This window comes from Diospyros lotus, chromosome 3 (genome assembly GCF_014633365.1).
Source record: "Diospyros lotus cultivar Yz01 chromosome 3, ASM1463336v1, whole genome shotgun sequence".
Classification (NCBI taxonomy): Eukaryota; Viridiplantae; Streptophyta; class Magnoliopsida; order Ericales; family Ebenaceae; genus Diospyros; species Diospyros lotus.
Genome location: NC_068340.1, coordinates 17865832 through 17888227, shown reverse-complemented (window position 1 = coordinate 17888227; position 22396 = coordinate 17865832). Strand labels below are relative to the sequence as shown.

The 22396-nt window shown below is 43.3% G+C and overlaps 2 protein-coding genes across 3 annotated transcripts; one reads left to right on the top strand and one right to left on the bottom strand.

Moving 5' to 3' along the window:
* Positions 1 to 16543: 16543 nt before the first annotated feature.
* Positions 16544 to 18339, top strand: LOC127796563 (piriformospora indica-insensitive protein 2-like). Its single transcript, XM_052328747.1, has one exon. It carries the CDS (start codon positions 16651 to 16653, stop codon positions 18034 to 18036), a length of 1386 nt encoding a protein of 461 aa, XP_052184707.1. The 5' UTR covers positions 16544 to 16650; the 3' UTR covers positions 18037 to 18339.
* Positions 18340 to 18387: 48 nt separating this feature from the next.
* On the bottom strand, positions 18388 to 20186 carry LOC127796564 (CRIB domain-containing protein RIC6-like). 2 transcript variants are annotated; one of them, XM_052328749.1, is made up of 5 exons: positions 19809 to 20186; positions 19620 to 19747; positions 19395 to 19495; positions 19185 to 19299; positions 18388 to 19038 (listed from the first exon to the last, which is right to left on the bottom strand). In XM_052328749.1, exons 2-5 carry the CDS (start codon positions 19678 to 19680, stop codon positions 18641 to 18643), a joined length of 675 nt encoding a protein of 224 aa, XP_052184709.1. In that variant the 5' UTR covers positions 19681 to 19747; positions 19809 to 20186; the 3' UTR covers positions 18388 to 18640. The 2 variants fall into 2 exon arrangements, with proteins under 2 accessions (XP_052184709.1, XP_052184708.1); XM_052328748.1 differs by having other exon boundaries at positions 19839 to 20186.
* Positions 20187 to 22396: the final 2210 nt, after the last annotated feature.

Genomic DNA, 22396 nt, shown 5'->3' with positions numbered 1-22396 from the left:
GGGCAGCTCCGTCAGTTAAGTCCATCACTATCCGGTATCTGGTTGTGGATTTTCGGGCACCATACAACACGCTCCTCAGCTGACCATCCCTTAACGCTTTGTATCCACCCCCCATCTAACCATGAAATTCCCGATATCAAACACCAAGGTTGGGGTCGTCCACGCCGACCAAAAAAAGGCCTGACAGTGTTACTGCGATAGCCTCGAAACCCGGAGCCCCAAGCCTAGCAAGGGCGAAAAGAGAAGTGAAGCCTTTAATGGCAACCAAACAACGGGCGTCGACAACCAGGGCTCACAACACCATGTACATATGGCCAAGCTAGATCCGCGAAGCGAGCTCTTAGACAAGCGCCCCCAACCCACAAAGGAGCTCCACCCTGTAAGCTTGGGTCCTCACCCCGAACAGATCGTTCGCATTTGCTTTATGTTACTAAGTGAGCTAAAAGAAAGGCTCATTAGCCTGTTTCGACAGAATGTCAACCTTTTCGCTTGGACCCCCGCTGACATGCTAGGAATAGATCCACTTGTCATTTGCCATAGGTTGGCATTGGATCCAGAGGCTAGACCTGTCGCTTAGAGAAAAAGAAGAATGGGAGAAGAAAGAAAATGTGTAGCCACCGAAGAAACAACCAAACTCCTAAAGGCCAGATTCATCAGAGAGGTTCCATACACCATGTGGCTTGCCAACTTAGTCATGGTAAAAAATCATTAGGAAAGTGAAGAATGTGTATCGACTTCACCAACCTAAACAGAGCGTGCCCAAAGGATTCATACCTGTTACCCAACATCGACCGACTTGTAGATGCGGCCTCTGGGTACAGGTACCTAAGTTTTATGGATGTTTACTCCTGTTATAATCAGATCTGGATGCACCCCAAAGACGAAGAAAAAATAACATTCATCATGGAGAATGCCAACTTTTTGTCATCAGGTCATGCCATTCGGACTAAAGAATGCAGGCACAACATATCAATGACTGATGAATAAAGTATTCACTAAACAGATTGGCTAGAACATCGAAGTCTATGTGGACGACATGGTGGCAAAAACTTCAGAAAAACAGGACCACTGCTTGGACCTAACCGAAATCTTCGCGCAACTATGGCAGCACAACATGAGGCTTAATCCTGACAAGTGCGCCTTCGGGGTGCAAGCCGATAAGTTCCTGGGATTCATGTTGACCAACCGAGGAATTGAAGCTAACCCTAACAAATGAGAAGCCATCCTCGCAATGCATAGCCCTGCCAACCTAAAGGAAGTCCAACAGCTAACAGGTCGAATAACGGCTTTATCTCACTTCCTCCCAAAATTGGCCGACCGAGAGAAGCCATTCTTCCAATGCTTAAAGAAGTCAGTTGAGTTTCAGTGGACGAAAGAGTGTGAAACCACCTTTTAGGAGCTAAAAGCCTTCCTAGCAGCCCTCCCATCCTTTCAAGACCAGAACCTGGAGAGGAACTTTCACTCTACCTCTTCGTCATCACTAATGCCTTCAACCAGGTATTGGTTAGAGAAGAAGGCAAAACGCAACGGCCTGTATACTTCATCAGCAAAACCTTTCAAGGAGATGAATTACGCTATCAAAAGATCGAAAAGCTAGCCCTAGCACTGGTAACGACGGCCCAAAAGCTCAGGCCCAAAAGCTCAGGCCGTATTTCGAGAGCCATTAGATCACGGTTCAAACCGATCAATCGATCCAACAAATACTCCAGAAGACGGAGCTTTTAAGAAGAATGATCGCATGGTCAGTCGAGCTTTCCGAGTTCGGCATACAATACTAGCCATGTAAGCACATCAAATCCGAGGTACTGTATGATTTTTGTGCTGAACTTTCTCCCCCTAATCAAAGCCCGAAGCCTAACCTTTGGATATTATTCGTCGATGGAGCCTCAACATAAAATGAAGTGGAGCTGGGATCATCCTAGAAGGACCCAACGGGCTGATAGTCGAACAGTCACTTCACCTCAACTTCAAGGCAACCAACAACCAAGCAGAATATGAGGCCCTTATAGCCGGGTTAAACCTGACAAAAGAAATCGGAGCATTATGACTAATTGCTAAGAGTGACTCCCAACTGGTAACCAACCAAGTCAAGGGCGAGTTCCAGACGAAGGAGCCACAGCTTGGCCGATACCTCCACAAGGTTAGAACCCTGGCCGAATCCTTCAACTATTTCCAAATTGAATATATCCCCAGGGAACAAAACGCACGAGCAAATCTGCTCTCAAAACTCGCCAACACCAAGAAGCCCGGAAACAATCAGTCAGTCATGTAGGAGGCCCTGGATTTACCTACTATTGATCTTCTCGACATACAAACAATAAAAGCGACATTGAAATTTTGGGGAACCCTTATCATTCGATTCCTACAAAACATGACACTCCCTGATAACACCGAAGAAGCCAAAAGGCTCAAAAGAACAGTTTGCTACTTTACCCTACTCAAGCACTAGCTGTACCGAAGGGATCTTCATGCCGCTTCTCAAATGTGTTAACCTTGACCAGTCCATCTACATCATGACCGAGATACACGAAGGGGTATGCTGAGGCCACCTCGGTGGACGATCCATGGCAGCAAAGGTACTGAAAGCCGGATACTACTGACTGACGATGAGGAACGACTGCCTGGCCTATGTAAAACTCTGTGACAAGTTCCAGAGGTTCACAAACGTGCATCATTCCCCTCCTGAAGAGCTCCATAACCTCAGTAGCCCTTGACCATTTTACAAATGGGGGATAAACATCCTTAGACCCTTTCGAACTGCAATAAGACAACTTAAGTTTATGGTAGTAGCGATTGACTACTTCACAAAATGGATCGAGGCCGAGCCCCTAACTATGATCACCGCTAAAAGAATCTGAAAGTTCATTTGGAAGAATATTGTTTTCCAATACGGCCTTCTTGGGGTGCTAAGTTCAGACAACGACACTAAATTCACTAACGGCAAGCTGCAAGACTTCTGCCAAGAGCTCGGTATCCACCAGGTTTTTACCTCAATCGAGCATCCCCAAACCAATGGCCAAGCTGAAACTGCTAACAAGGTCATTTTAGCAGGCCTAAAAAGACGACTCGACAGCTCCAAATGAGCTTGGCTAGAAGAACTCCCCATGGTATTATGGTCGTACCACACCACCGCTCAGACCTTGACTTGCGAAACACCTTTTCGACTCACTTACGGGTTAGAAGCTATGATCCCGGTTGAGATTAAGGAACCCAGCCCTAGGCAATAGTATTTTTGGGAAGACACCAATAATGAAGAACAATGAGTCGACCTTGACCTTGTCCAGGAAATTCGAGACCAGGCCCAAATTCATGAACATGATGTCAAGCAAAAGGCAGCTTCGAAATACAACAAAAGAGTTTGTCCCAGACGATTCCAGGAAGGAGACTTGGTCCTAAGAAAGATTGAAGGCCCAAGGAAACAATCCTCCCAAGGAAAACTCAGCGCCAACTGGGGGGGCCCCTACCGAGTTACCAACAGCCTCGCGCAGGAGCCTACCACTTGGCCGAACTCTCAGGAAGACCCTTGATCAGATCATGGAACGCCGCCAGCCTGTGAAAGTATTATAACTATGCGACCATTTTCTTACATCATTCAGATAATATACTTCTTTCTATTACTCGTTAAATCCTTATGCGGGTCCAGACCCCAAGTTTTTCTTTTATCACAGATCTCGAGTTACCTTGGTCTGCTGCTTTTGGCCTCGAGTTATCTCGGCCTATCTTCAACAAAGCTTTGTAACAAATAAGCTTCGGCAAACCTCAAGTTTCCTCGGTCTGTTGCCTTTGGCCTTGAGTTACCTTGGCCTATCTCCAACAAAGCTTTGTAACAAACAAGCCCCGACGGACCTCGAGTTACCTCAGTCTGCTGCCTTTGGCCTTGAGTTACCTCGGCCTATCTCTAACAAAGCTTTGTAACAAACAAGCCCTAACGAACCTCGAGTTACCTCGACCTATCTTTAACAAAGCTTTGTAACAAACAAGCCTCAGCGAACCTCGAGTTACCTCGGTTTGCTGTCTTTGGCCTCGAGTTATCTCGGTCTATCTCTAACAAAACTTTGTAACAAACAAGCCCTGGCGGATCTCGAGTTATCTCGGTTTGCTGCCTTTAGCCTCTAGTTACCTTAGCCTATCTCCAACAAAGCTTTGTAACAAACAAGCCCCAACGGACCTTAAGCTACCTCAGTCTGCTTCACAAGTCACCCCAATACTCCCCCTTTTATTACTTAAAATAACACGGAGCCTACTCAAATAAAAGCAAATCAAAAGCTTCATTGGCCCCGCTAAAACCCACCGCAAAGTAGGCAGATGCAACAACCCTACATCTTTTGACACTCACAACGATTAGGCAATTAAGCACTGCAGCAAGCAAAAACAAAGGGAAAGCGTAAGGTACTCATACTCAGAAAATTTTCATTTCATTACTCCATTCTATTACAAAACATGCCAACAATACAAGATCTTTTATTAGGCTTTCGATGGTCCACCTACAAAAAAAAAAAAAAGTAACCAAAACTAGTTCAATATTTTACCCTAATCAAGCCTTAGCACAACAAGACCCTCGCAGCTAATCAAGCCTTAGCACAACAAGACCCTCGCAGCTAATTAAGCCTTAGCACAACAAGGCCAACCCAGTTGTTGAACTCCCATCCTCCACAGAACCCTTAGTAGCTTCCTAGCATGAGATCGCCAGAAAATTGACGCTGACATCATGACCGGCATTGGAGTTGATAACCCAGGGAAAAAATCGGCTAGAGGCCCCCTCAGCCGTACTTTTGCTAAATGACACCCCCGCAAGCCACACCTTAGTGAGGCAGACCCACGCAAGCGAAGGCATAAGCAAGAACTCCACAACGAGGTTCAAGAAATGCAACAACACTAGCGTGATGCTCGTGGACCCAAGAGAACCCAAAATTCTAGGGAAGGCAGGAAGGTGAAGGCGACAGAGGGCAAACCCCTTAAGGTTAAGGAGTAAATCGGCCCTCGTATAGCGACTATCGGGAACTACCAACTCACATATCATGAACACCCGGAACCACAAATCACGGCTAACTCAAGCTATAAGCGCATTGCCTGAATCGACCACGTCGCCACCAGAGATAGTATCACGGACCGACAGAACCTCGACTTGATTTGACATCACCAATCATCAGACCCAAAGATATCTAACTAAAAGAAGGACGCTGAGGCACTGAGTAGAGGATGTGCAAAGGGAAGCAGAAACAACCCCTTATTTATAGGCGTGATAAGGAATGTCGAGCGTCATCCACCTCGCCTATGATAACGTCGCTCATTTCAACATTAATGCCCCACATCCACCGGTAGAAGAGACACCACTGAAATGGAGCCATGTACTCAAGTAGTCAATGCCTCGCCCTAGGGAACTGACACACCTCCTGGGGAAGTGCCCCTTCTCCATTGAAAGCGCCCCATCGTGAAAGTGACGTGTTCTGCACCACCGAGCGTTATTTCACACTTACAAGCCACGCGCCCCCGACTCCATGCCACACACATTCTCACAACACAACACCCAAATCGCTGCATTTGGGCATCCCGAGGAAAATCAGGGATGGGACAGAGCCACCCCATACCCCACTAATCTGTAGGTACCGATCAGCCTCGGCGCCCCAATCCTGAGCCTATAGCGAAAACAAATAAAAAGCAAGGCGAAAAGAAATAAGGGTAAGTCGAGCTGTACTCGAAAATATCTCTTTTATTTAAATAAAACCAGGATCACAATGTCAACTAGTTACATGAAATGAGAGCAAAAGAAGTAAGAGCCGCCCTAGGGACCGGCGATAGGCTGATCTGATCGAGTAGAATCAAGAAGCCCACCTTGTTGCTCGACGCCTCCCTCTACCTGATCGGCCATTCCTCGAACCTCCTCTAAACCTTCGCCCTCAATAGCTGGATCCGTCGAACCCAGATCCACAAGTCGACCACCCACTAACTCCTTGGTAGGGTCGCACCCAATAAAATCTGCCCTCTGGCAAAGTAACGAAGCTTGCTCCAATACCGCACCAAAACCCCCAAGGTATTGTAGAAGGGCCTCCCTCCTAGCACAAGCCTCCAAGCGGGCAACTTCCTGATGAGAAGCGTCTCGTTTTGCTTCCAACTCTTTAACCCTCTCGCCCAACGCAACCAATTCCTACTGAGCCTTGTCCCTCTGGCCGGTCACTCTCAGATATCTAGACGTTAGCTTCTCCACCTTTTCATCTGCTGAAGCAGCCTGCCCATAAAGGCTACCAGAGTCAGCCTTAGCCTTCCTCAGCTTTGACTCCATGAATAACAGGTGAGTGGCACTGACAGCGCACAGTTGCGACATCTCCACCCATCAATACAACCCCTCATCCCCAATAGAGGCGAGCCTCTTCCGATCGGCCTTCATAAGAAGCTGATCCTGGACGAATTTTCTCGGTCAAAAGACGTGGCTCCAGAGACTCCGTGGATCATATTTGGTGTTGTCGCAACCCCACAAGCTTGGCAATGGAGCACGCATCAATCGAGGAGGTGTCGACTTGTTGTTAGCCCGATTTGAGGCTAACGAGCTTGACGCATTGGTGAGTGGATTTGAACCTGAAGGGCCTGCAACGCCGATAGTCGGCCCATGACCCGAAGAGCTAGGCACATCAATAGCTTGGCTCAGAGAGCCCAACACGTTAGGAGCTTGATCAGAAGGGCCCGGTTTAACAGCTATCCGATGTCTCTTCTACTAGAGGGGCACCTTCTTGACCTCCGGTGGGGAGGGGGTGCCAGTGGCAACTGCGACAATTGGTCAGGCATGAGGACTCCTCGGCTTCACGGCAGTGAGTTTCACCTTACTTGCAAGCACCCCGGATGACACCCTGGCACTTTTTTTCGCGGTGTGCCTCGCCACCTTTTCTACCTTCAAACCCGGCACTTATTACCCTAAAACATAAAGTCTCGATAAGAGCCATCGTTAAAATAAAGTGAAACCTAGACACGCAGCAACAATGTACCCATATACTTGGCCAAAGCCTGGGGATCCTCTCCTAGTTCCACGAGCTTTGCAAATTTGAGCTAGGGGGAAAACGTGAAGGCATCCGTTAAGGCTTGGTCCTCCAAATCGAGACTTCCATACTCCACCTCCAAAAGAGGATTTGGTTCCGACTGTCAAAATAAGGGGTATTTCTCCTTACCTTCCTCGTCCAAGAAAAAGTTAAGCTCTTCCTTGCTCGAGCCCACCTTGAAGAAGCATCTTAAAAATGCTTGAAAGATGTAGTAAAGGCCTTCAGCACCGATTTCCCCTTATGGCTGGTCAGAGAAACCCAGCCATCCTAGTAGGCTTCTTTCCAATGATAATAGTGGAAGAAGACTGCCTTGTTAGGTTTGCGGCCAAGGAACTCGGCTAGTACCTCAAAGCTGTGGATGAAGCCCCAGCTGTTCGGGTGCAGCTGCGTCGGGGTAACGTTCATCGCCTTCAATACCAAATTCTGAAACTCGGTCGGAGGAAGCTACAACAGTAGCCTCATAAATAGCACTTTGTACATGTACAGAAACTCGGAGTCTAGGGCCGAATGAGAGACACGCTCCTCCCAGCCACAGGGAAGGCAGACGAACCTTTTCCCCCGAACCTCTCTTTCCCCATCCTTCTCATTTCCATTTCCGCTCCAAGAGGTAATCTTTCCCCTCATCGCGCCCAAAGATGAATCTGTAGAGAACTTCGACGCGGTCTAGGTAACCTTCTCGTTTACCAGTCATATCGGCGAGCGAAACTTGAAGTAGAGATATCCATCTATGAGCAGACTAGCAGGTTAGACGGAGCAATCGAACGTCGAAATAAGAATCCCAAGATAGAGGACGGGTTCGAGAACGAAAGTAAGGGACGTACACACACGAGGGCAGCACATATAAATAAGCATCGCATGAGGCACCTAATAGACGATCGATGACCAACGAAATCCCGCCACGTGTCCCACAATGAGCACCTTGACGGATTTTCCCGGCTTAGGGCGGCGGACTCTTTCGTGCCTACAGGCGACGCGTCATGCCCTCGGGCAGATGCCTCGATTCCTGAAACCCATGGAGCCCCACACAATCAAACAAGGCTGCTTAAGAAAAAACCCAAAGTCGAAGTGCCAAACCCTTCGAAGGAATGACAATTCGGCCCCATCCCACAGACTAAGATTAGGGGCACGACAAACTAGTCAGGACATCAAAACCGCAAGGACCGAGCAAGATACACACGAAGAGAAAGACAAGAACAGAGCATCCCGATAGGGAAAGAAGCGCGATTTGTTATTTAAACAAGAATCACCTAGCAAAATGACAAGACGAACGCCAAAACCAATGCTACCATACAAAATCACGACTCGGCTCGACTGTCATTGAGAAGGCCAAAACCTGAAAGATGTAGCTTCGGGAAAACAGCTCGGACATCGAATAGGGCCGCTTCATACCCTTCCTTTCTCGACTCCTCCACTTCCGTCTTCGCCCTTGCCATGTCGGACTGAGCAAAGGCCACCTCGGCCCTCGCTCTCATCCTCGTCGCTGTCACCTCAGATTTGGCTAACGCTACCTTTGCCTCCAGCTTCGTGTTGGTAGCATCCAACTGAACTTGGAGAACATCGACTGTACGACCAGCATCCTCAACTACTTCTTTGCCTCGATGGTAGCTGCCTCTACTGCCCTCTTAACTTCTCCACTTATTGACTCCTGAGCCCGGCGTAGTTCTTCTTCGTGATTTTCCTCCACCTTGGAAAGACGAGTCACCACCCCTGCCTTAAGAAAACGGAAATCCACGACAAATTGGAGTGCCTAGTGCTCGACCCGATGAAATGTGACTGATAAGCTGGCACCTGGTAATCTCCCCCGATCCAACAGAGGACCAAGATAAACGTCAATGAAGAGGTCACTTCAAAATTATGGGTCTGGAAACAAAACCAAGCGGCCACCACTCACGGCAAGATTTGAACCACTGGGTGATTGAGCCTCCCCATCAACACCCTTCTGATGCTTCCTATGTTGGGCCAGCTCTTCAGAAATACTAGGCTCCCTAGAGCCAACACCAGGAGCCATGGTAGCAACCACCATAGCAGCAAGTTACGCAGTAGGAACAACAGGTACTGGCACAATTAGGGCCCTCCCAACTGCCTTATTCGTTGGAACTGGACCCGACGCAGCCTTACCTCCCTCCTTGCGAACGTTTCTTCCCTGATATCTTTCTTGCGATATGCTAAAGCTATTTTCCCTACAAAACACACAAGCGCAAAAGCAATCGAGTAGGCTATCACTCACAAAGTTTACCAAAGACCCCGTGCCTACCTTTTTCGTCCTATCACTGAGAAATGGAGGAAACCCTAACCCAAAAGGGGATCCTTATAAGGATTGTCAAAGAGCGCCTATGACACGTTCCATAGATCTACCATCACAAAGCTACCACCTGTCACACTTTGAAAAGAATCGACAGTTATTATCCAGATAGCACCCTTATCTCTTAGGTCGAACGCTTCAAATCCCAAAGCCACGTGCATTGTGGGTCAGCGCATAGAGAAAACTACTTTGCTTTCAAGGTCAGATCGACCTCGACAATGACTCTAGGGTCACCATTTAAGCAAAGCCAAAGTCAGCTAAGCTGGTCGCCTCGGTCATGTTCTAAATCGACTCTCCAAAACTAGTACATGCAGCAAAAATTGCTTGGGTCCTCTCTTTTTTCCTTCTAGCTCGAATGCTCACTACTCGAGCATCCGACCTGGGGGGCTGTGGATCGTCCGGGCCCAATCTCAGCGCTCTCCCTAGGCTCAATCTTAGCCCCCTCCCCAAGCCCAATCTCGACTGTCTCTTCGGGCCCAATCTTGGTCCTCCCTCTGGGCCCAACCTTGGCTCAGCACCAGTTTGCCACGGCATCACTGTAACCCCTGCTTGGTATCCGCGTGGCTATCTCAGACCCCATCCTCATTAATGGTGAATTCCATCCACATTAATGAGGGTCTCATCACCACCATGCTACCACCTGGGAACCTTTACCGACGCCGGATAGTTAGTCCCATCACCTGCAAATGCACGACACATACATGTAGGAGGACGTCTCCTTCTCTTATATCAGCCAGCTCTTCTCAAAGCCAAGGTATGTTCTGACCTCTGACCAACTAATACACTGCCTTTTTCTTAATCTCTTACTCACTTGAGCGTTGGAGTGCTTGTAGATGCCAACCGCCCCTGGACGGAGTTGTCGCCATAGCCCGCGCCCTACCATTGTGATCTCGACTCCGATCGTCCTCTTTCAGTCAGGAAGGAACATAAACGTGTTAAAGTTAAGCTTAACTTTGAAATTTGATTTGTAAACAATCTTGACTCATTAAAGCTCATGAATATGTTTGATTGGAAGCTCATAAATACCAATAGACTCGATTATTGACTTGTAAACATGTTTGATTAGAAGTTCGCAAATAATTCATGAACAAGTTTGTTTATAAATATATTAATATATACATGTATTTATAATTTTATAAATATATTATTTAACATAAAGTTATCAAACTTTAAATTATTATAATAATATAATTAAATTGCATAAGAAAAAGAAACTTTTCCCCCATTGCTTACGCTAATTCCATTTAACAAATAATCCATTTTAATATTATATTATATTAAACAAGTGAAATACTTTGCAAGAAGAAGAAGCAAATTATTGGGAAAAGCAATGGGCAACATTTTTGTCCTAGGAAGGATCAGGCCAGTAGAAAGGCAAAAGAAACTTTTTGCCCAAGTCAATATATAAATGGCAAGTGGGGTAGGGGAGACTAAAGCAAACCCTAGCAATTGTCTTTGCCTATTCCTCTCTTCCTCTCGCTTGCATCTCCGTCTCCTCTTCTTCTCCTGCCAATAGTTGTTGTCTGTAGGCTAACCCTATCTTCCTCTCAGCTAGTAGTTCCTTCTCTCTTTTTTGATCAAATGACTTTTGTCCCAAGTGTTGCTGCAAGCCTTCATTCAAGGTTTAACCACTATTAGCTATTGCCTTCCTCTACTTTGCTCTCACTTGTTGTGTTATCTTCACCTACCACTACCGTACACACCCTTGTCGTGCTGTCGTGGCCTTCTGCTGCCTCCCACCACTGTGGCCTCTTGCCACCTCACACCCTTTATCTTCGCTTGTTGCCACCTCTTTAAAGTACTGTCTACTATTGTTGCCCATCGTTGCACACTTTCTTCCCTCTTTGCTGTTGCTCGTTGCATGCATCACACCTTTGAGTTAAGCTCGAGCCCGAGCTCAGCTCATCAATCTTTTGGCGGGTCGAGCTCAAGCCCAATCCCAATGAAACTTGGCTTGGCTTAGTTTGATTGCAACCCTATTAAGAGCTGAAGATCTAGGACTCGAAAATTCTCAATAATCCAAGTGTTATTGGAATATGTTATTGGATGGTTTTTCCATTTGACAAGAAAAAACAATCTCACGTCAAGCACAAGATTAATCAAATCCCTTTGTTGCGTATGCGTGACATACAAGGACCTTGGTGACCTTGTAAGAACACTAATAGGCAAGAGATGACGCTCAAATGTGTCTTGGTAAAGAGTTAAATATTCCACATTGAAAACATGACTAATATTTATATTATTAGGTAAGTTGAGTAAATAAGCATTAGGTTCAAGTTTTTGAATGATAGGAAATGGGACAATAGCTCGAGCATGTAGTTTCTTAAATGACTGTTTAAGGAAGTGCTTAGGACAAATACAAATCATGACATATTCGCATTTGTTAAATTCCCAAGCCTTATGATGTACATCGGTAGCAAGTTTATAGTCAACGTTGCTCATTGCAATTTTCCTTCTAATCTCAACATATCATGGAAGTGTTGGACAATTTTTTAGCAAGATTAGAAATTTGAGCTTATGGAGGTAAGGGTACAAGATTAATAGGGGTGTGGGGGGAGTAACCATGAACAATTTCAAAAAGACTTTTGACATTGAACTTATTAATAGAGTTGTTAGAGCCAAACTCAGCAATTGGCAAAACCAAATCCTAATTTCCAGGCTTCTCACCTACAAGACACCTATGCGAGTCTCTTAAACTATGATTCACAACTTTGATTAGTTTATTAATTTGGGTATGGAAGGGAAAAGTGAATTTAAACTTATCCCAAATAGCTTTTGTAGTGTCTTTCAAAAATAATTGACAAATTTGACATCTCTACCAAATACTATGGAAGAAGGTAAACCATGCAACTTAACAACTTCTCTAAAGAATAATTTAGCAACATAGGACACATCTGTTGTCTTACTACAAGGAAGAAAATGTGCCATTTTAGAAAACCTATCTACTACTATGAGAATTGAGTCTTGTCCCCTAATAGTCTTGGGTATACCTAAAATAAAATCCATACTCACAACTTGCCATGGCCTATGCAGGATAGGGAGATGAGTGTACAAACTTGTGTTATTCTTCCTAGTTTTAGCCAATTGACATGTTTGACATTGTGAAACAATTCTTTAGATATCCCTTTTCAAAGATGACCACTAAAATCTATCCTCAACAAGTGCAATAGTCTTATCTCTTCCAAAATGACTAGCTAATCTCTTTGTATGCATTTTCCATATGAGAAAGTCTCTAAATGAGGTATGTGGAATGTACAACTTTGTTCTTTTAAAACGATATGTTGGAAAGACTAAAATGATTAGGTTATCTCTTATGCTCGAAATTAAGGAGATAAAAAAGATAAGAGAAATTCAAGGAGATAAGAGATAAGGTAAAGTAGAGGATAAAGAGATAAAGTAGTGTGAAAAAGATAACATCACCAAATCTCTCATTTCAAACTTGTAAATATGTTCCTATAGTTTAGGAGATAAATAGTCCTATTTTTTTGGAGACATTTTGTGTTGTAATGTGTATAAATACATCTCATTATCACATAAATAGACTGTAGCTTCTTCCCATCGAGTCATCCCTCTTTGATACTTGAATAAGCTTAGTTTTTTCTTTTTATTTTTTTCATTTGTTCAAGATACCTATCATGAATGACAAAATCAATAAAGGGGTGACGATTCTCTTGACTAACGTCAAGGTACATAGAGTTAAAATAAGGAGAATTAGGGTAAATGTCCTTCGCCTTATCAAAACAAATAACCTTTGTAGTCATCACCTAAAAAAAACAAACTACCCGACTAAGGACATCATTTACTTTGTTATTGACCCTTGACCCCAGAACAATGCTTAAAGATAAATGTATACTCAATAAGGAATTCTACCCATTTAACATGCCTAGAGTTCAACTTCTTTTGATACTACAAGTATCTTAATGCTTGGTGATCAGAATATAGAACAAATTCGTACTGTAATAGATAGTACCTCTAATAGCAAAAAGACTGGACAACATCATAGAACTTTTTATCATAAGTGGAATTTTTTCGTTTAGATTCATTTAGTTTCTCACTAAAGAATGCTATTGGGCGACCCTCATGGATAAGAACACCTCCAATACCAATGTCAGATGCATCACAGGCAACCTAAAAAACTTTAATAAAATTAGGGTGTCATAAGATGGGTTGTGGCCATCATTTCTTTAATTTCCTTAAAGGCTTTATCAATTGAACTAGGCTAAAAAAACTCTCATTTCTTTAAATAATCTGTAATTGGAGCCATGATAGTACCAAATCCCTTCATGAATTTCCTATAAAAAGTAGTTAGGCTATGAAAACTACAAATCTCTAACATTGTCCTAAGTTCAGGCCACTTTCTAATAGCTCGAATTTTTCTCAGGGTCAATAGCTACAGCTTAGGCAGAGATAATGAAGCTTAAGAAAAGCACTTGAGGTTGGAAAAAATAACACTTCTTAAGGTTAGCATACAATTTATTAACCCTAAGAGTTAGGAAAACTTGTTTGATGTGATCAAGATGTCTATCTTGGGACTTGCTAAAAATCAAGATGTCATTAAAGTAGACAACCAAGAATTTTACAATGGTGGTTGCCGACGTTGGTTGGCACAAGATAGAATTGAGAGAAAGGGGGGAGGGGGGAGGGGGTGGTGTGCTTTTGAGCTAGAGGGTCTCCCCTAAATCTTTTAATCCAGACCTAGTTGGGGTTGGGTTGCTTAGAGCTGCTATTTTTTCTTCGCTTTTGTTTAATATTAATTACTTATTTCTTTTATTATTTTTATCTCATTTGGATTTCTCATATATATATATATTTACACACACACACACACACACACACTAACATATAGAGTAGAGCTAAAAATTTAATTTGATGTCCATAAAAACAATAAAGAAACTAAACCTAAAAGTTAGGTCATTATTTTAATTTAGATGGATGCCTAACTCCTTTTGTTGCTTCTAATTTCTAAACTTGTAATTAAGATTTAAGCCTCAATTATATAAATAAATAAGTCATTAAGTTACAGGTATTTTTCGCTCTACTCTTTATGGGGTGGACTCAATTCAACGGGCTGCCCCAATCGCATGAGGTCCAATAAACCTTGAGCTGAGCTCGTCGAAACGAGGTCACACATTGCTAAAACCCAATCTCAAATCGCAGATTGAAGCAAGCTCCCAGAAATGCCTCTAGCTCGCCGGCCTATCTGAGCGAGCTCCCAACTACGCTTCGAGCGAGCTCCCAGTGACTCTTATAACTCGTCGGCCTAGCCGATCAGCTCGTATAACGAGAAAGCCATACGCTAGAGAATATTAGTAGGCTAGGGGCAGGCCCAACCTGGCCCCAGTTTCTCGGCCCATCTGATTGGCCTATGTCAGTCCTATCCTAGCCCTTTGCAACAACATCATTACAGCTGTGTCTGGGTTTCCGCGTGTTCACCTTAGATCCCATTCTCATTAATGACGGATCCTATCCATATTAATGAGGGTTCCGTCGGCACCTTGCTGCTGCATGGGCGTTCCCGCCGGCTCTAGGTATTCTGTCCCATCATCTGCAGACGTACAGTACATGCATGAGGAGATCTCCTCCTCCCATATATCGACCAGCTCTTGCGAGAGCCCTGGTAATGTTTTTCCCTGTTAACTTACTAATACTCTGCATCTTTACTTACTCGTGAATTGACTTGAGCATCGGAGTACCTTGTAGGGACCTGTCGACGGGTCAACAAATAGAACCAGATAACTCATTCTCTCCCTCTCAGATTCATTACACTAGTGCGGGCCGATGAATCATAGTCGACCAATTCAGAACATCAACAGTACCCCTCACATTTTTCTCTATTTCTTTATTAAGGGAGTATTTGCTAAAATAAACAAAATAAGAGACATTAAGATAAATTTAGAATGCTTTTCGAATCAAGATATGGAATAGTCAAGATAAGATTGGGAATCATTCTAAGATTTTTATTAGATTGTTTGTTAAATTTTTTGAAATTCACTGATAATTATATATTTTTTTTTTTTTATGTGTTTCTTAATACATATGATAAGCACTAAAATAAGATTTTTTTTAATCAAAATATCTCTATTGTCAAATTCATTCAAAATTGTTTATTAACATCAATAACAAATTTATGATTAAAATAGTATTTTATGATTAATATGAATTGTCAAAAAAAATAAAAATAATATTTTATTTTTTAAATTCATATTAAAAATAAATTTAAAAAGAGTTAAAAAATAAAAATAATTATTGTTAGAATTACAATAATTTCACTTAGATAATTAAAAATGGTCAAAACATAGATAATAAAATATAAAATTAAATAAAATAATTTAAAAATTGGTGAAAGGAATAATGTTATTTAAATTTTAAAAATTATCAAAATATATGATAATTTAAAATATATTATATAATATTAATTATAAGATTTAAATGGATAAGTTGTTTTAATAAATTTAAAATTTTAAAATATATTAAATGAGATTAACGTAGAGATGACACGTGTAGATCCCCCAGCAGTTAGGCGTCGCTTTCATCGGAGACCAGTCGGCGGCTGCCGCCACGCCATGTCGGTGTCTGGTCCCCGCCGCTGCTCGCTGCTTCGTACCAGATTGCGGGGGGATTCCTCCACTTTTTGCCCTCCGGTCTGGTGGGCTCTGCTGCGCCGGCTTTATTCTGCCCGCAGCAGTTCGGCCCAACCACCAAACCAAACTAGACTAGACACAAATAAAAGCGTTTTGTCCCACCTACGCGCCGCCTGCTCCGTTGATGATCCGCCATGTGGCCCCTGCATGCATAGCATTGCATGCATGCGTCGTGCCCAAGCCGTAATAGTACCCTGCTCCTTTTTCAACCACTTTTTTACATTTCTGCCCCCCTACAGTTTTAATTTTTATTTAGATTAATTAATGCAAAAAAGGAAAATCCATCGAGGCATCTTCTTTAGTCTACTAGAAAGAATAATCAATGTCCTAAATTGCTAAATTGCCCATCATGGCACAGAAATCAAATCAGGGCCTAATCAACGGTTCAGAACGACGGAATCTTTAGTCTGCGTGGAAGAAGACAAAAAGGAGGACACTATAGTCATTCCAACTGCAGCAGCGTCAACAGTAAAGCAAATCTCTGCAAACAGAAAGCCAACTTTGTACTCTCTTTCATCTTCCAACCGAAACATGCCTCTGGTTCCTCCTCCTCCCTCTCTCTCTCTCTCTCTCTCTCTCTCTCTCTCCCCCCATAACCCACTTCGTATAAAGCTCCCACTTCTTATAAAGCTCTCTCTCCGTCTTTAGCTTGAAACACTTGTTTTTGTTTTTCTCTCAAATGGCTCTCTCTTCACCTTCTTCTCCGTCGTCTTGTCTTCTTGGTCTCCTCTTCTTTCTGATATTCTCGGTATTACAGCGTAGCATAGTGGTTGCACAGCTTTCGCTCAACTCGGAGGAGCAGGAATCGGTGTACCGAGTTCTGGAAGCCGTCAACTCGGAAGTCCCGTGGCGATCTCTCTTCCCGGACGACTTCTGCTCCTCCGCCCCCCACGGCGTCGCCTGCGACTTCTTCGTCGATGGCGCCGCTGAGGCAGTTCACGTCACGGAGCTGAGTTTCGGCTACGTCTCTGACTACTCCCCGAACCCACCTTGCACGGAAAGCTCCACCGTCGATTCTCGCCTCCTCTTGCCCTTTAAACACCTCCGAAAGCTCTTCTTCTACAAATGCTTCACGGAGAGGCCAGTCTTCATGTCCGCCGTTTCAATTTCGGCATCATCTCTCGAAGAGCTAGTGTTCATTGAAAACCCATCTTTGGTCGGTTCCCTCGCCGGCCAACTCGGTAACTTGACGAGTTTGAGGAGGTTGGTTCTCACAGGAAACAACGTCTCCGGTGAAATCCCCGGTGGGTTGGGTGATTTGACCAACCTGGAAGAGATTATGCTCTCGAGAAACAAATTCAGCGGCGAAGTTCGGTTCAGTATAAACAAGTTGAAGAAGCTGAAGGTTCTCGATCTTAGCTACAATGGGTTAACCGGAAACATTCCGGAATCAATCGGCGAACTACCGAAGCTTCTAAAGCTCGACCTCAGCTCGAATCGATTTTCAGGGAAAATACCACATACCTTAAAGAATCTGAAGAATTTGGAGTTTCTGGACATGAGTTACAACCTATTCACGAACTCTGGAATCCCGCTATGCTTAGCAGAAATGCCCAACCTGAAGGAGCTGTACCTGAGTGGAAACTTCTTTGGAGGGCACATTCCGGAAATTTGGGACAAACTCGGGGGCATTGTGGGAGTAGGACTCTCCGGGACCGGACTCGTCGGGAATATCCCGGCCTCGATGGGGACATTTCTGAGAAACGTGGTTTATTTGGGCCTGGATAACAATGGGCTTGAAGGGACAGTGCCTGAAGAGCTCGGATACCTGTCTTCTCTGAATGAATTGAATTTAGAGAACAATAACCTGAAGGGCAGGCTGCCATTTTCTGCCAATTTTGCAGCCAAGTTAGGCGACAAGCTCAAGTTGGAGGGCAACCCAGAACTGTGCATCGATGAGGGTCTCTGGTCCCCCAAAATTGCCTCTAGTTTGGGGCAGTTAAAGCTGTGCAAGAAGCCAAGCCTTCCCAATCCTGTCCCATTCTCTGGGGGCATTCTCGTCACACCAGTTTATCTTGTCTCCATCCTTGGGTTTTTTGTTTCTCTTATGTTAGTAGTCGCATAAACCAGAGGGAGAGGGAGAGGGAGAGGGGGAGAGAGAGAGAGAGAGAGAGGACACTAACTGCTGACTTGGGTCGTCGTTGCAGGGGCGAATGGGCAAAAGTGTAATTACAAGGTCTGTCACTGACCTACATATATATATATATATCTATACACATATCCATACAGCTACTGTTTGCTCGCTTGTTTGTTTGTTCTTAAATTATTGGCTTCGAAACCCATTTGATCAAACCAATTCATGGGGCTAAGCAAACGTGTTGCAGCTCCAATTTAATACAGAATTGTACAGTAATTTACATTATATATAATGGTGGCGGCGAAGCATTGCAATGCTCAAATCAAAATTGCTTGGGGAAAATGATGGTTTAATTTAATCCAAATAATTGAGGAATAATATGTCTGTAATCACACACACACACACATATATATATATATATGAAAAGGACGAGATGGAAGAATATTTTGAATCATACAACAGATGAAGCGAAAATTTTGTTTGCAACTATGCAAAAGCTTCTCTCTTTCTCTCTCTCGCTTTCGTTTTCGTTTTCTTCTAGCTACAGACACAAATTAATATGCACCCAACTCTTCCCTGTGAAATTCTTGTTTTATCCTTTATCTTCCTCTACGGGCGGCCTCGAACTGGAGTTCTGACTGACCAGGCCGCCATTGCTCTCGGATCCGGGCAGGGGCTGGCCGTCAGGGGCGGGCGGGCCCTGCTTCGAGCGCGACGACTTTGATGACCCGCCCAAATCCTTGGGCTTCTTGCGGTGCGATTTCTTCGGGATGTCAGGTAGGGCTTCCGAATCCTTGTGGCGGGTCGACTTCGAACCTTCCGACGAGTTTTTCCTTGATGCCCGGCCCGATTTTCCGGACGGATCGCGTTTTGGGGATCCGGGTGTGGGCGAACCCCCTGCCGAAGAGTGGCGTCTGGTTGTCTTGGGCTTCTGGGACGGTTCTTTGTTTGCAGAATCCTGTGCTTTTAAACTACCCTTCCGGCCAGAACCTAAGCCAATCAACACAGAAATTTGTGTATAAACTTGTAAACCGGATCGTGATTTATTCGGGTTCGGGTCTAGGTCTAGATTAAAATATGAATCCCAACCAATCTAATCCATAGACAGCCTGCTAAACACAAGCAAACAAACCAACCTTCAGAAACCCATTTGATATCTTCCTCCGAGTTGATTGGTTCCCCATTGGCATTTAACGGTGCTGATTGAAATCCCTGGGCCCCTTGGGGTGCCGTTGCATCAAACTCCTTCATCTGCATTGATTACACGAGATTATTGTCATCTCCATTATTATATTACCGTTAATTAATTAAAATTGCATGGAATTGGAAAACGATTAATTACGTACCCAGCTGGGTGAGTCTACAGAGGGTCCATCCCACCCAATATGAGCCACGTGCTTTACGTCCGTCGGAAACCCAATTTGCATCTCCGGTTCTTTGTCCTCATCTGCAAATGCAACTCACAGTTCACATCTTGTTTGGTTGCAGAGAAAATTAATTAATTTTCAACCGGAAATGAATCCGGACGAATAAGATCGAGGGAGGGAGGGAGGAAGGAAGGAAATGTGAACCAAATATCTGAGTAATGTATCGTAAGCCCTTCAAAACGCCCTTCATCTTGTTGGTCCCCATCGCTGCGGAATTCTAGATAGAGACTCCCTAGCCCAAGAAAATTTTCCGGGAAACTTGGCCTTCAAATCTGAAACGGACAAGAAAAGCATTAGATCCCCAGATGGGTTCGGATCAATATATATATATACCCGTCCTTTCTGTAACGAAGAAGAAACGACCTTCAGAAGAGAAGAACCCATTGGAGAAAACGCCAGCCAGGAGGGTGAGGCCTTCCAAGCGAGTTTCTCTTTGGATTTGAAGGGCGAAGATGAAGAGAATCGAAGAAAGAAGAAAAACTACGATAATGGGATCCCCCCGTTTAATTGGTAGGTTTTTGAGTATTAAATTGTAAAGGGAAGATGGTGATGGCGAGAAGAAGGGAAAGGGGAAGCAGAAGGAAGGAAGAATGACGAGTTCAAGTTGGTTAGCTGCCCGTCAAACGGAAGCCAGAAGCTGATCGAAAATTTAGGTGAGAAAGGAGAGAGAATTACAGGAGATATTTACAGGCAGCTGGAGGACGGAGGCTGGAGCCTGGATTTGCTTGCTATTAATGGGGATGCCTTTTTAACCACTCTCTTCTAATCAAAACTTACTTTTGCTGTTTCTATTTTTAACCACCCTTTTCATATATTAATATTAATAATTAATAATAGGATTCCATTTTCCATGGTTTTTATTATTATTAGTAATACATCTATCGAATAGCACACTCGAATGATACAAAATTCAATGCTGGAGACAAATTTACCACCCTTTTACAGTCATTCCATTGTGCAACTCATTACTCTTAGACAAATATATATTAGGTGTTTTTTTTTTTGTAAATAAACAATTCCATTACACAAAAATTGAAAGAATTAGCACAGAACAAGCCAGGACATACTCCGAGCAAAACATACAAACTAAAGCAAAGAGCTTAGCAAAAAGCAAACATCACCGTAGCAGAACAAAAAAACAACTACACAGACAATCTAAAAAGCTAACTATCCTGCAAATTCATCATGCTGCTTCTTCTTCTTTTGGCGTTCCCTTTTGCATTGGGACTTTGATTTTGGGGGGCAAGATAAATTATCAGAGTCAACTGTCACGTTCATCGAATCTTCTAAATTATTATCCCCAGAATGACAACAATCCTGAGGGTTTGAGCCACTCATTGGAGGGATGGATTGATTTGCCTGCATTAGAGAACAAAACGTGTTGCCCTCTAGAGTCTAGAGTATCATTCATTGTACCTTGGACATCACTAGCTAGAATTCAACGACTGGGCTTGGGGTGAACACCTCGCTTGACCATGAGAAGGCCCTCTCAAACTACTATTCAATTGGGGTAGACTTATTTCAAGCATTTAATTCTGGAGGAACATGAATTGGAGACAAACCACCATTCACTGGCCCCTTACCAATCGGAGCAGCGAGGGACACAACTTGCTTAGGGACATAGATCTGTTTAGCTTTCTTCGGGCAATTCACCAAAGAGTGACCAAAGACTTCACGTTGCTTGCAAACGGACGAAGGCCATTGGTATTCAACTGAAAGTTTGGCGATCTTTGGTTCGCCGATAAAAGCATTAACTCCTTGAATTAACTCAATATGATCTGGAAAGGAAAAAGAGATATAAAACTCGATACAAATTTTGACATAACCCAATCACAATCGGTCTTCAATAATCGCATCTGCATGAATAGGGCGGCTAAGGGCATTCGCAATGATAGATAAACCATTACCAGTCCAACCTTCTACAGGAATGTAGTAAATTTTCACTCAAAGGGGAATAGATGAATGAGACTCTTGAGTGAGAAGCATACCCAGTTCCCAAACCTTAAGAAAAAAGGGGTGGCCAGCAAATTGTTAAGGCTTGGTTTCGAAGATATTCATCATCTAATCATGGGTCTCAAATTGGAAAAAACAGAAGCCCAAACGATTGCACAGGACATCTTTAAGGATATGTTATTTCCAAATTCTCTTAGCAATGTATTAAATATTAGGATAATAAAGGCATTTTTCAATGAAATGACCAACTAAACTATTAACTGAATATTGTTTACTTTCCTCAAGAGTGGTAGAAGGAAATTGAATTCTAAGAATTTCGATACCACTTGATGAAGAAGGAACATATCGAAGCTTGGCTAGAATTCGAAGTCGCGAAAAGGCCACTACATTGAGATTATTTGAGTGTAAACCCAGGTTACCCATGTTACCCGTGAGATGCACTTGCCATTGAAAATTTCAAAAGTCCTCCCCGACATTCCCACCTAAAAAAGACATAAACCAACCATCAAATGTGACCGTTGAAACTAAAATGAATCATCTTTATTCCTTGCATTAAATGTTGCATCTAATGAGGCATTATGATTGGCTACAAGAGGCAGAAAATCATCTCATCTTTGCCAACACGTGGCATGCCCCCCCTAAAATTTGAGCTGGTGTTCTCTTTGTATTTCATTTTTAACTTTTGAATTCATTTTGTATTTTATGTTTTGAGTTTTTGTTTTGAAATTTTTAAAAACACATTCTCTTTGTCATTTTAAGAAACTGTTTCTCAAAACTAAAAACTGAAAACGCGCTTACTTTTGAGATTTAAAAAAAAATATTTATAAAATTTAATTATTATTTAAATTAAAATAATTTAATGCTAGTATACTATTAAATACATTTTGAAATTAGTGAAATATTGTAATATTTTTCCCCATTGCAATAAATGGGGAAATAAAAATTAAAAATTAACTCAATGAAAATGA